A 12,770-nucleotide genomic window follows, 5' to 3' on the forward strand; every position below is an offset into this window, starting at 1 on the left:
TTTTGCCTAGAAAACTTATTTGCATAAAAATGTATTTTGTGTATAAAATATAAGTAAGAATACTACATGAGAATATCAGCCAAAAGGTGATATTCTGATTTTACCAGCAAAATATTAATTTGTCTATAATTTTTTCGGTAATATTTTGACTTACTAATTTTTTTTTTTTAATTTTTTCAAAAAATTAACTTTCCCACGATTCCTAAATATTTTTTTTTTCTCCTCGGCTGTTATGATCAACTTGGAGATTCGGTATCTGCTATTGTGATTTTACACGAAATACACAAAGGTTATACAATAAATAAACATAAGTTTGGGCCCAACCACCTTATTGGTCAAAAGTCTCTGCCATTATTCTCAACGCAATAGTGCAACACAAATAGCCTTTAAGTTGTGGTTTTGCTTTGCAAATTGCAATTCTTCACTTTGCAGTTTACAGTGATTCCTTGGCTTTCATGGACGAAGTTATGACAATGGCTGATGTCAGAGCAAGCACGCGCTCAACGTCGTCGTTTTACCTTCCGTCCAACACTCCTCTTCTCTCAGCCTTCCTCGCCTTTGCTCTCGCCCAGTTTCTCAAGATCTTCACAACCTGGTGCGTCCTCTTCTTACATTCCCACCTTCAGCTTTTTTGATCGATCCCTTTCATACCCATTTCTTCAATTGGAGCTCAATGTGTTTTTCTGTCATCAAAATCGAAACTTTTCTCGTCAATTAGATCCACGCGTTAACAACGAGTCCAGTTTGTCATCTGGGCTGTTATCAACAATTCACTTTCAATTGTTTTTGAAATTTGGATTCAGTAAAATTAAGAAAAATTCTATTTGTTTTTTTGTCTAGTTTTGAGGATTGTTTTAGATGCTTAATTTAGTTGGAAACTCATCTTGTGGGCTTTAGGGTTTTTTGTGTGGATAAACTATGATTAATGTAGTGATTTAAGCTGTTACTTGTTTCTGATGTGAAGTGTAATTCTGAAAATATCATATAGTTCAAGAAGAACAGATGTGTTTTCTGATATCTTGCATTGGGCTTCATGATGAGTGCAATCAATCTTTTGGACGTTTTAACCTGAACAATTTTGCTGTACATGCCCAAGTCTGATGTATGATTGGAAATATGAGCTCAATTTTTTTTTCAAATATTTTTTCCTAGATACTCAGGTATAAGGAAAGGAGATGGGATTCTAAAAGGATGCTAGATTCTGGGGGAATGCCTTCATCACATTCTGCAACAGTGTCAGCTCTAGCGGTGGCTATAGGTCTTCATGAAGGAACAGGGTCATCTGCTTTTGCTATTGCTGTCGTCTTGTCATGTATTGTATGTACATTGTTCGTCATCAATTATAATTCCCTATTCCCTGATTACCCTTGTTTTGCAACTTCTTTTAGTTTCACTCACTTATGTTGTATTTTTTAATTACTATTATCATTTAAATATTTTTCATTTTTGCTTTTGATATGGCTGGAATATATCTCATTCATATTGTTCTTCTCTGGTTTCTTATTTGTTTGATCTTAATAAGTTTTATAATTATCAATTAGTGAGCTTCGCTTTATATGTTAAGTAGCCATCAAATATTCTAGTAATTAGGATCAAGATTGACAATGACCTACATGATCTCTTTTGACTATGAGCTTGGCACAATAGTTACTGTTGTTGCCACGTCATTCAGAGGTCGCAAGTTCGATTCATGTAATCAATATCTTGCAAATATAAGGTAAGGCTGCCTACTATAGATCCACACAATGAAAACTGTTGTAGTATGCTGATTATTATTTTTGACATATTTATTTAAAAGCAAATTTGAAAGGGAATATTTGTATATTGTAACGTGATTCCTTATCTTTGTATGATTGTCTGGTTAATATGTTATTCATGTAGACTTTGGAAAAGTATCTTTGTTGGTCTTGTTCGTTTACTTTATTGGTTGAAATTCTATAAATTTACTGTTTTTATGGGATAGGATTATATGTTTTATAGCCTCCTTTAGTTGTTCAACTCATGGTTTTTTCAGGCGGGTTGTTCTTAGTTCTTACTAACATGCAGATAGATTAGGCAGCCTTGGGACTTGTTTTTCCTGAGTCTTTGCATGTTTCTGTTGGATCTATTTTTTTCCCCCATTTTGAAGGAAATCTTATCCTCACACTAGTTATAATGCATTTTCCTCTATTATTTTCATAAAATTTCTTTTTCTCCCATTAATAGAAAAAAAACTTATGTTTTAACTTCAATGGAGTAGGATGATTCATTTGTTGAAGTGTTGAACATATATAGGTAATGTATGATGCCTCAGGAATTAGACTTCATGCAGGGCGGCAGGCAGAAGTAAGTTCTCTTGATGGTAGTATTGTTGGCTTGCTTCCCAATTTACCCTTAATTTTTTATTCATCTTCGTTTGGAGACAACTGAATAGTGAATATATATTTCACATGTTACTTTCTGTCACGTAATGTCAATGTTCACTGCAGTTGCTGAATCAAATTGTGTGTGAGCTACCTCCAGAACATCCTTTGTCCAATATCAGACCTCTACGAGATTCACTTGGTCATACTCCACTTCAGGTGCATTGTGCATTTAGCTCTGCTTACTGTTATTATAACAAGGCTTCCTTTCTATGATTGCTTGTCTTAGGTATTCGAGTATCTTTAGTAAAGTAGCCCAGGATTACTCCACTATGCAAGTTAAAATCTGTAAGAGTAACTGGCTGACCAGAACTTATTATTGTAGAAATGTTTCCCATCAAAATAAGAAATAGGGGGTGATAAAGTTATCCCTTCCTTTACTATGATTGATTTGCAAGCGAACACAGGCATGGAATTTCATGCTACAAGATCTTCCCGGAATGGGAACAAGCCAAATTACTTGTTCCTTATCATTCCTCTTTTTTCACCTTCCTATAAAAAATGAATCAAATTCAATGATTGTCCAAAGCTCCAAGTGTTCCAACTTCAACTTATCTGTGCAATTATTACAGTGATTCCCCTTTTAATTCCTTACTATGTATTGCTTTCATTAAATCCTGAAGTTAATACTACTTGAATATTGATGCTTATCATGTATGTTTCTTATTATTCAAAAATTATCTTGTGCTTCATTGCTCTACATCCTACATTTCCTACATCATGTAGTGTTCGGCTATTTGCTTGCTTGAATTCAACCAATTAGTTGGATTTGGTCGCTTTGTTTTGATTATGATGCTTGTTGCAAGCAAGACTAATTTGGCAGGTTTTGAATAACGGCAAGAAGTTGGTGAAAGAGTGGTAGTTGATGTTTGGTGCATTCCATTAATTTCAAGTTTTCAATGATCATTTACATGTGATTTGCCGTTATTTATAGTTCTTGTAATTTTATTTTTATCCTTTTTTTATCTCAATTTTTTCGTACTTTTCATTTGGGTTCATCTGTAATTGACCAACCCCAACTAGTTTGGGATAAAGGTGATATTGATGTTGATTTATATGTGATTTGCCCTTGTTGGCGTTACCTGTCAAGGTCCAGTTGCTAACCTAATTCATATAACATAATTGCTATGCATCATTGGTCCATTAATAATGTATCCATCAGATTGTGGTACATTTGGGCATGTTAATTGGTTTATTGGAAATCTCACATTTTTTGATGTTCTGTTCTGTCTCTTAAATGTATATATGAATCATTAGTCTTCGGGTATCAGTGACTACTGTTCTTTTTAATGCAGGTTGTTGCTGGTGGCTTATTAGGATGCGCTATAGCGTTGTTGATGAGGAACCCCATTTAGGATACCATGCGATGTGGCTCTTACTTATTCTTTTACCTTGTCACAAATGTCACTGCATGACCAAAATGGTATCGTCATGGCAACGGCATAAAAACATGCTGTTGTTGCAATCTTGTAAAGAGTAAAGTGGTTTGAGGGTTCAGCTTGGCGCTGGTTGATTCTTTGTCCTGATTTTTGGACATTCCAACTTCTATTGTACACATTCATTGATATGTCTGTTAAGTGTTTGCTATAGCTTAATTGATTATTGAACATAATGTAATATAGCTATGGTCTGTCCATTTTCTAATTGAAAGGTGTCTTGGAGTTTTTTTTTTAATATGTTGAAGTCTTTGTAATATCTGAAAGCTGGTTGGTTAAGACAGTGAACGAAGTTCAGTGTTTCTTTCTCTGGTGAAGCTCAAACTGTCCAATCACAAAGCTATAATGTGTATCTGTTTTTAGTTTTCGTTATAAATTATACTTTTTATGACTCGGGGCTTAATATATGGGGACTTATGCACAGTATCTGATCGGAATTTGAGTGGTGATTAGATCTGGAATTTGAGTGGTGGTATAATTTTCAATGTGCCAAAGGGAGTCTGTTAGAAAGTTTCATATATTGGATTGCTTTCTCATAGCACTTGCATCTGCAATTACAGGTATTGGTGTAAATGCACTAAGGCGACTTACATAGCTTATATTAGGTCAGTCTTAACCTATTACAAATAGTTAAATAGCACAAACTCAGTCTTCTAAAAAAAAATTATTTAAAAAACAGGTCATAGATTTTTTTGTACATGTTAAGTCTATAGGTCGGTTTATATTATGTTATTTATTTTAAAAATAAATAAAATTATTTTGAATAAAACGTCATGTTATTTTAGTTATTTTTTTAATTATTGAATGTTTAATAGGCTTAAGTAGGTTATCAAGTCTAGGTCAAGGCTTTTATATTTTAAATAAGGGAAATAGTAGTCTCATGTTGTTGGAGACTATTATCTTATGTCATAGACACTTCGATAAGTGTGCTGCTATTTTCTTTTCTTTTCTTTATTTTTTTTAGTGGTGGGTCCCATCATTTTGTGTCTTAACATGAGATATGTTCTCTCCTCCAACATGAGAGTAGATAAACCCTTTAAATAAAGGTCATGTTAGATTTATAATTTTGGCTTACACAGATTAACAGGTCAGAATAAATATTTTTTTACACAAGATTAACCTATTTAAGTCAAGGTTTAGCCTAACCTAATCTATTTACACCTTTGGGAAATGGAGAAACAAATGAATGCAATATAAAAAGTTTATAAATTTGTAAGGTGTTTTTCTTGTGTGAGATGGTGTTTGTTTGCATAAAATTAAGAAAAAAATATTTGTCCTTTTAAACAATATAACATGTGTTATTTTACTTTCACAAAAAGGTGGAATTCATAACTCTATTTTTTTTATCCACTCTCTCTCATGATTTATCTCTTTTTCTTATTTAAAATAACATAACTTTACATCCTTTCAAATCACACGTGTTTCCCCGTAAAACTAATCAGTTTAAATTTGATTCCAAGTCAACACAGTCGTATATTTCATTATATTTCATTTTAACATCACCACCTCATTCCACGAGATTTTAAATATTAATAACAAATTAATAGTCACCATTAAAAAAAGGTAAAATATGGAAATGAATTCACGTGATACAATTTCGTTTATAGCGAAACTGTTTTTTCACTTTCAATCACAACGCTTTTTTTTTTTTCTTATTAAGGTTGATTTGTTATGAAGAGAAAAATAAATATTTTAATTATTAAAAGTTAATTTATAATAAATAATTGATATCTTTTCCCATGACCCGATCAATTTAAACATGAGAAGATTCCCTACCCCACCCCACCTATCCCAGTCTCACTTCCAATATACACTACCCCAAAAGCTAGTTTAAAGGGTGAGAGTGTTCAATGCCTTATAAACTCCACATTAGTTACCCACATAATCTATGTGGAACAATATATCTCAACACGTCCCCTCACGCAAGAGCCCTTTGGGCGAGAAGCGTGGAATTGCACAGGCCCAATTTTTGGTTTACCTTTTTGTACTTTTTTATTTTAATTCCACTTTAAAGTGGGGAACGGTGAGACTCTGATACCATGTAAAGAACCTTGGTATACACCACCCCAAAAACTAGTTCAAGGGGTGGAGTGCCCAAAGCCTTATAAACTCCACATTAATTGCCTACATAATCAATGTGGGACAATATATCTCAACAACTTATAACTGAATTTATTTTTTTTAAGCTAGAAGCTACTTATAAGTTAAAGCTAAATAAAAGAGCTTAAAAAAAAGCTAAAAACTGTTTGATAATTACATAAAAATTTAGCTTAAAAGTTATTTAAAATCACATATTTCAAGAAAACTCTCTTTATTTTTGTAGCTCTTCATTTAAAAAAAAAAAGCACACAATTCAAGAAAAAAATATAAGAGCTTAAAAAAAGTTCCTCCTAAGAGATTTTAACTTTTTTTTCATTATAAAAAAGAGCTTTTTATTATAAGAGCTTTTCTCAAAACCTGTTTGGCCTAACTTATGCTTATAAATAGCTTCTAACTTAATAAAGAGAAGATCGAAACAGATACTTAGTATAGCAAGAAGTTATGTGTATTCATGTTGTACAGTGTGACCAATAAAGGAAAATCAAGGTAAGATTAGATCTAAATACTGAATTCATTTTTGCCACTAATTTAACTATATGTATATAAAAAGAGGTAGGATCCTTTGACACCAGTGTCAAATTTGAAGTTTGACACCTCATCTGAGAGCTATTAGATCAAAAAAGATCAATGGTGTCATATATTTACAAATCAGAGTCGTTGATCTGTTTTGATCTAATGGCTCTCAGATGAGGTGCCAAACTTCAAATTTGACACTGGTGTCAAAGGATCCTGCCTCATATATATATATATATATATATATATATATACACACACACACACACACATTTCTGCAGCTGCTGATAGGGGTGTTAACAGGCCGAGCCGAGCCGAACTTTGGTCTTAAAAGGCTAAGCTTGTGTTTAAATATGTCCCTGACCAAGCCTGTTACCTGTTATGCATATAATTATCGGCATGTGGCCTGACTTATTTACAAAAAATAAAAGCCTGATTTAGCCTGTTTAAAAAAATAAAACAACAAAAATGTATCCAAACAGAATATACAATCAATAACACTAGTAATTACATAAATATTCATAAATTCAATATATATCCAAACAGCATAATATAGAACAAAATCATTCAAAAAGTTTGTTTAACCAATAAAATGAGGTGAAGTGGATTGAGGTGAAAGAGAAGGCTATTACAAGTAGTATAAAAAATATAAAATAAAAATAGAAATTAATATACTAGGCCAGCCTGAGAGGCTCTAAGGCCGAGCTTTTGAATTGGAGCCTGAGTCTTTTTTATTAAACGAGTTTTTATACAAGTCCAAGCCTGGTTCCAACAACAAATTTTAGACATGTAAGCTCAGGTCTTAACGAGCCGAGCCAAAGGCCCCTGGTTCGTTTATCACCCCTAGCTGCTGTACATACAACAATCAAATAATTGTCATATATATACTTGAAAGCATTAAATGCGGGGAATCATATAACCATACAAAGGATGAAAGCGTTAAATGTGGGAAATCATAACCATACACCTGACGTTGCTATACGTAAAGCGGCTGCAGAAATAATTTTACCTATATATATATGTATAGGGTTTAGCAGATGTACAGTGACTGCGGAAATAAATATAAAGAATCATAATATGAAATCATTAAATATGAAGAATCATAACCATACAAAAACGAAAATAAATATAAAGCATTAAATATAGGGAATCATGACCATACAAATGCGGAAATAAATATAATATTTCCATTTTCTACAATAAATTTTGAACGCAAACTTCCTTTATCCCAATCAAAATAACGTAGTTATTAGGTGACTGCACCAATGCTTATATGCAGTTATATCACAAATCATTTTGCCATAAATATATATATATATATATATATATAGATTTATTATTTCTACTGTCATTGTATATAACATTTTGTATTGTCAGTCCAAAATGACATCATTCTAGAAGAGATCAAGGAAGTTCGTGTTCAAAATTAATTGTAAAAAATGAAAACATTATATATATAAATATATATAAATATTGGTAAACAGAAATATAATATTTATATATATATATATTGGTAAACAGAAATATAATATTTATTTTCCCTTTGTATGGTTATGATTTTCCATATTTAAATGATTTATATTTATTTTATCTTTGTATAGATTATGATTCCCCATATTCTTATTCTTTCACACTGTAAAGCGATGTAGTTTTATATGACAGTACTAATGCTTATATGCAGTCACTATGGATAAGTTATTGACATTCACTCTTAAAACAATGTCATTTTGGGTTGAAAAATTAAAAAATTATAATGAAAAAACTATTATAACCTGAAATAAATTTAATTATAAAAATATCTTAAATTATGTCCCAAAATAACGTCATTTTGGGCTCAATATAGATAACTTAACTACAATGACTACAGAAAAAACGAACCCTACATATATGGATTTACATTTCTCCAGCTGCTTGACGTCCAACAGTTAATTATTTACCATATATATAGGTGACGACATTAAATATGGGGAATCAAAATCATACAAAAGGTAAAAAAAATTATTATTTTTTTGGTAACAAGGTAAAAACAATTTAAATGTAGGGAATCATAACCATATACCTGCTATTGCTGGACGTCAAGCAGCTGGGGAAATGATTTTACCATATATATATATATATATATATATATATATATATATATATATATATATATATAGATAAATAGATAGATAGGATATTGTAACAACCAATTAGTATTACTACCAATCAATTTTATCGTTAGATCGATTATATTGATCAAACAGTTATATTTATTTCCATATTTGTATGTTTATGATTCCCCATATTTAAGGTGAAAGCATTAAATATGAGAAATCATAATCATACAAACGTTAAAATAAATATAAAGTATTAAATATGAGGAATCATAACCATACAAAGCTGGAAATAAATATAACCGTTGGATCAACATTATCGATTTAATTGATTGGTAGTAACACTAATTGGTTATTACAATATCCTTCCACACACACACATATATATATATATGGCTTATCATTTCTCAAGCTGCCGGAGATAACTTTATCTTCGGCTACTAAATCATAACCGTACAAAGATGGATCAATGGTGATAAAGGAAGAGAGAGAAAAAGGGAATCATAACCATTCAAAGGTGAATCAATAAATATAAGGAAATAAATAATCAAAACGACGTAGTTTTGGGGTGTCCGGAGATAAACTTATCTCAAGCAGCTTGAGAAATGTTTTTCTCATATATATATATGAAAAAAATATTTGTCATTTTAAATGATATAAAATTATGTCATTTTAAGAGAGAGAAAGACACAAAAAATATTTTTTATTTAAAATTTAAATTAAAAAAACCACTCACTTTCTCCCCCATGATTTCCATTTCTTGTGTCTATCTCTCTCTTAAAATGACATAACTTATGTCCTTTAAAAGGACAAACATCAAACCCTATATATATGTGTGTATATATATATAGATATATATATATATATATATATATGTATATATATATATACATATACATATATATACACTTATGGATCAGGATCATTTTACACTGGTGTAAGACTAATAAGTCTTACATCACATCTCAACCGTTGGTTTCCGTGCATCCAATGATTATAATTTAGGAAGTCATACAAATTAATTAATATTAATTAATCATTAATTACACTACAAATACAAATCGATAATTTTCATTTATAAACGGTTGAGATGTGGTGTAAGACTTGTTAGTCTTACACTTGTGTAAAAAGAACTTGCCTATATATATATATAGAAAAAATGTTTCTCATTTTTTTTTTTTTTGATAACAAAATGTTTCTCATTTTAAATAACAAAAAGTTATGTCATTTTAAGAGAGAGACAAACACATAATAATATTTTTTTATTTAAAATTTAAATTAAAAAAAAACCACCCACTTTCTCTCCCATGATTTATATTCCTTGTGTCTATCTCTCCCCTAGAATAACATAACTTATGTCATTTAAAATGACAAACATCAAACCTATATATATATGGGCTTATCATTTCTCAAGCTGCTTGAGATAATCTTATCTCTGGCTAGTAAGTCATAATCGTACAAAGATAGATCAATGGTGATAAAGGAAGAGAGAGAAAAAGAGAATCATAACCATTCAAAGGTGAATCAATTAATATAAGAAAATAAATAAATAAAACGACGTAGTTTTGGTGTAACTGGAGATAAACTTATCTCAAGCTGCTTGAGAAATATTTTTCCCACACATATATATATATATAGAGGTAGGATCCTTTGACACTAGTATCAAATTTGAAATTTGACTCCTCATTTGAAAGTCGTTAGATCAAAAAAAGATCAACGAGATGAGGTGTCAAATGAAATTTGACACTAGTGTCAAAATATCCTACCTCATATATATATATATATATATATATATATATATATGAGGGTTCATTTTTCTGTAGCCAATATATATAAGTTATCTACATTGAGCCCAAGATGACGTCGTGTTGGGACGAAAATCAAGATATTTTTATAATTATAATTTATTTCAGGGTTATAATAGTTTTTCTCATTATAATTATTTAATTTTTCAACCCAGAACGACGTCGTTTTGAAAATGAATGTAAATACTTATCTACATTCACCGTAGAAACATTAATGTCATAAAATAAGGAAGAATGTTTTGACTCCAACAAAATTAATAAGTCTTAGAAAAGGGGATCCTATATCCCCCTATATCTTTGTCCTTTGTATGGAGAAGTTATCTCATATTATTGCTGATGCGGTTGAGAGGAAAGCTAGGAGACCTATGACAGTGGGTAAAAAGGGGCCAAATATTTTCCATCTGCTATTTACTGATGATTTGATGCTCTTTGTTGAGGCTGGTTTAGATCAAATTGATGCTGTTATGAGTTGTCTTGCTCTCTTTGGTGATATTTCTGGTCAAAAGGTTGGTTTTATGAAATCTAATGTTTATTTTTCCATGAATGTTACTGATGATTTAGCTAAGCTTATTGTTGAGAAAAGTGGTTTTGTTCAAACAAAAAATCTGGGTCGTTACCTTGGTTATATGATGAAGCATGGAAGAGTAGGTAAGAGTCATTATGGTGACATTATGGAAAGAGTTCATAGCAGGCTGAATGGTTGGAAAAAACAATGTTTATCTTTGGCTGGTAGAGTTATTTTGGCGAAATCTATTATCTCTGCCATACCAATGTTCCATATGCAAAACAGTCTTCTTCCTATAGCCATTTGTGAAGATATTGAGAAGATACAAAGAAGTTTTATATAGGGAGATTCAGAGTCTTATAGAAGACATCATTTGCTTGCTTGGGATCAACTTCAATTGCCAAAGAGTGTTGGTGGGCTTGGAATAATTAATCTCAGAAGACAAAATGAGGCTTTCCTCCGCAAGTGTGCTTGGTCTATTATCCAAGCTCCTTCTCAATTATGGGCGCGAGTTATCATTGCCAAATATGGCAGAAAGAAAGACTCCCTTTCAGATGTTAGCTCCAAGCCGTACGACTCTCATTTCTGGAGAGGGTTGTGCAAAATTTGGCCTGATGTTCTGATGAATCTGGCTTGGCAGATTGGCAATGGCCAGAAGGTTAAGTTTTGGCTAGACACCTGACCATGCTGATTTAGATTTGAAAATTGAAAATGAAATTTTCTCTATAAATGGTGACTGGAACTGTTCATATCTCAGTGATCATTTTGATTCTCATATAATTAGTGTTATCTTAGCCATTCCCCCTCCAATGAATGATGCAGATGAAGACTGTATGGCTTGGAAGGATTGGAATCCTAATACTTCTCTTGTGAAGATAGCTTATAATAAGCTGATGAATTTTCCTAGTCCTAATGGCTCCAACATCTGGGCCAGAATTTGGAGCTGGAATGGTCAAGAAAGAGTTAAATTTTTATATGGAAACTGGCTCATGGAAGATTGTTAACAAAAGAAAGAATTGCAAAATGGGGTAATGTTTCTGATAGATGTCATAATTATTCTGGTAAAGTAGAAACTTGTCTTCACATTTTCATAGATTGTCCCAAGGCCAAGATTTTTTGGGCAGTGCCTATTATTCAGCCCCTCCCCTCTGGTTTCTTCACTATTCCAGATTTAAAAGGTTGGCTGGAGTTGAATTTAAGTCATCCTTTGGGTAAATACTTTGATTGGGGAGATTTTTTCTTCTTTGTTTGTTATTTTCTTTAGCTTTGGAGGAATAAGGAGTTACGCGAGGAGAATTTTAGGAGACCTGATAGACTTGATAAATTTCTGTTTGAATACTTGGAGGATGTAAAGAATAGCAGAATATCTAAACTTCAAGGATCCAAGTTTCTCTCATCTTCATCTGATGTCTCCTATTGGTCTAGGCCTGATGAGGGTGTGATTAAAATTAAAGTAGATGGTGCAGTTTTGGGTAATAGAGTGGCTTGTGGTGGTATCTTGAGAGACTACAAAGGCTGCTGGAATGGGAGGTTTTTCTTTCTTCCTTGGCTCTTGCTCCCCTCTTCAAGCTGAGTTGTGGGCTATTCTTCATGGCTTAGAAGTTTCTTGGAAGCATGGCTGCTGGAATTTATTGGTTGAATCTGACTCTTTACAAGCTATTAGCTTACTTACCACGTCTGGTAATGATTCTCGAAAGCTGCCGTTGGTAGCTAAGATTCGAGTATGGCTTTAGAAAGATAGGAGGGTTACTTTGTCTCACATCTCTAGATCTCTCAACAGTTGTGCTGATTGGATTGCCAAAAAGGCAATTAACGATGAATTTGGTCTGAACTTGGTTTTCTCTCCTCATCTTGAACTTGTCAAACTCATGGAGGCAGATATTCTGGATCCTGGTTAATTGGCTTCTGGCAGCTTA

The 12,770-nt window shown here is 32.1% G+C and overlaps 1 protein-coding gene across 3 annotated transcripts; it reads left to right on the forward strand.

Moving 5' to 3' along the window:
• Positions 1 to 412: 412 nt before the first annotated feature.
• On the forward strand, positions 413 to 11,727 carry LOC133300926 (uncharacterized). 3 transcript variants are annotated; one of them, XM_061500507.1, is made up of 6 exons: positions 413 to 595; positions 1,161 to 1,317; positions 2,275 to 2,325; positions 2,469 to 2,561; positions 3,698 to 3,735; positions 11,700 to 11,727. In XM_061500507.1, the coding sequence occupies exons 1-6, from the start codon at positions 456 to 458 to the stop codon at positions 11,725 to 11,727; spliced, it is 507 nt and encodes a 168-aa protein (XP_061356491.1). In that variant the 5' UTR covers positions 413 to 455. The 3 variants fall into 3 exon arrangements, with proteins under 3 accessions (XP_061356491.1, XP_061356490.1, XP_061356492.1); XM_061500506.1 differs by lacking the exon at positions 11,700 to 11,727 and having other exon boundaries at positions 3,698 to 4,162; XM_061500508.1 differs by lacking the exon at positions 11,700 to 11,727 and having other exon boundaries at positions 462 to 595; positions 1,153 to 1,317; positions 3,698 to 4,162.
• Positions 11,728 to 12,770: the final 1,043 nt, after the last annotated feature.

This window comes from Gastrolobium bilobum, unplaced genomic scaffold (genome assembly GCF_033153095.1).
Source record: "Gastrolobium bilobum isolate Gb01-03AN ecotype WA unplaced genomic scaffold, APGP_CSIRO_Gbil_v1 utg2979, whole genome shotgun sequence".
NCBI classification, from domain to species: Eukaryota; Viridiplantae; Streptophyta; class Magnoliopsida; order Fabales; family Fabaceae; genus Gastrolobium; species Gastrolobium bilobum.

What these genes read in the sequence shown, in the direction of transcription:
- LOC133300926 (XM_061500507.1), top strand. Translation starts at nt 456, where the DNA reads ATGGACGAAGTTATGACAATGGCTGATGTCAGAGCAAGCACGCGCTCA. An exon ending in CTCAAGATCTTCACAACCTG is followed by an intron (nt 596 to 1,160) that starts GTGCGTCCTCTT and finishes CTAGATACTCAG; the next exon opens with GTATAAGGAAAGGAGATGGG. An exon ending in TTGGTCATACTCCACTTCAG is followed by an intron (nt 2,562 to 3,697) that starts GTGCATTGTGCA and finishes TTTTTAATGCAG; the next exon opens with GTTGTTGCTGGTGGCTTATT.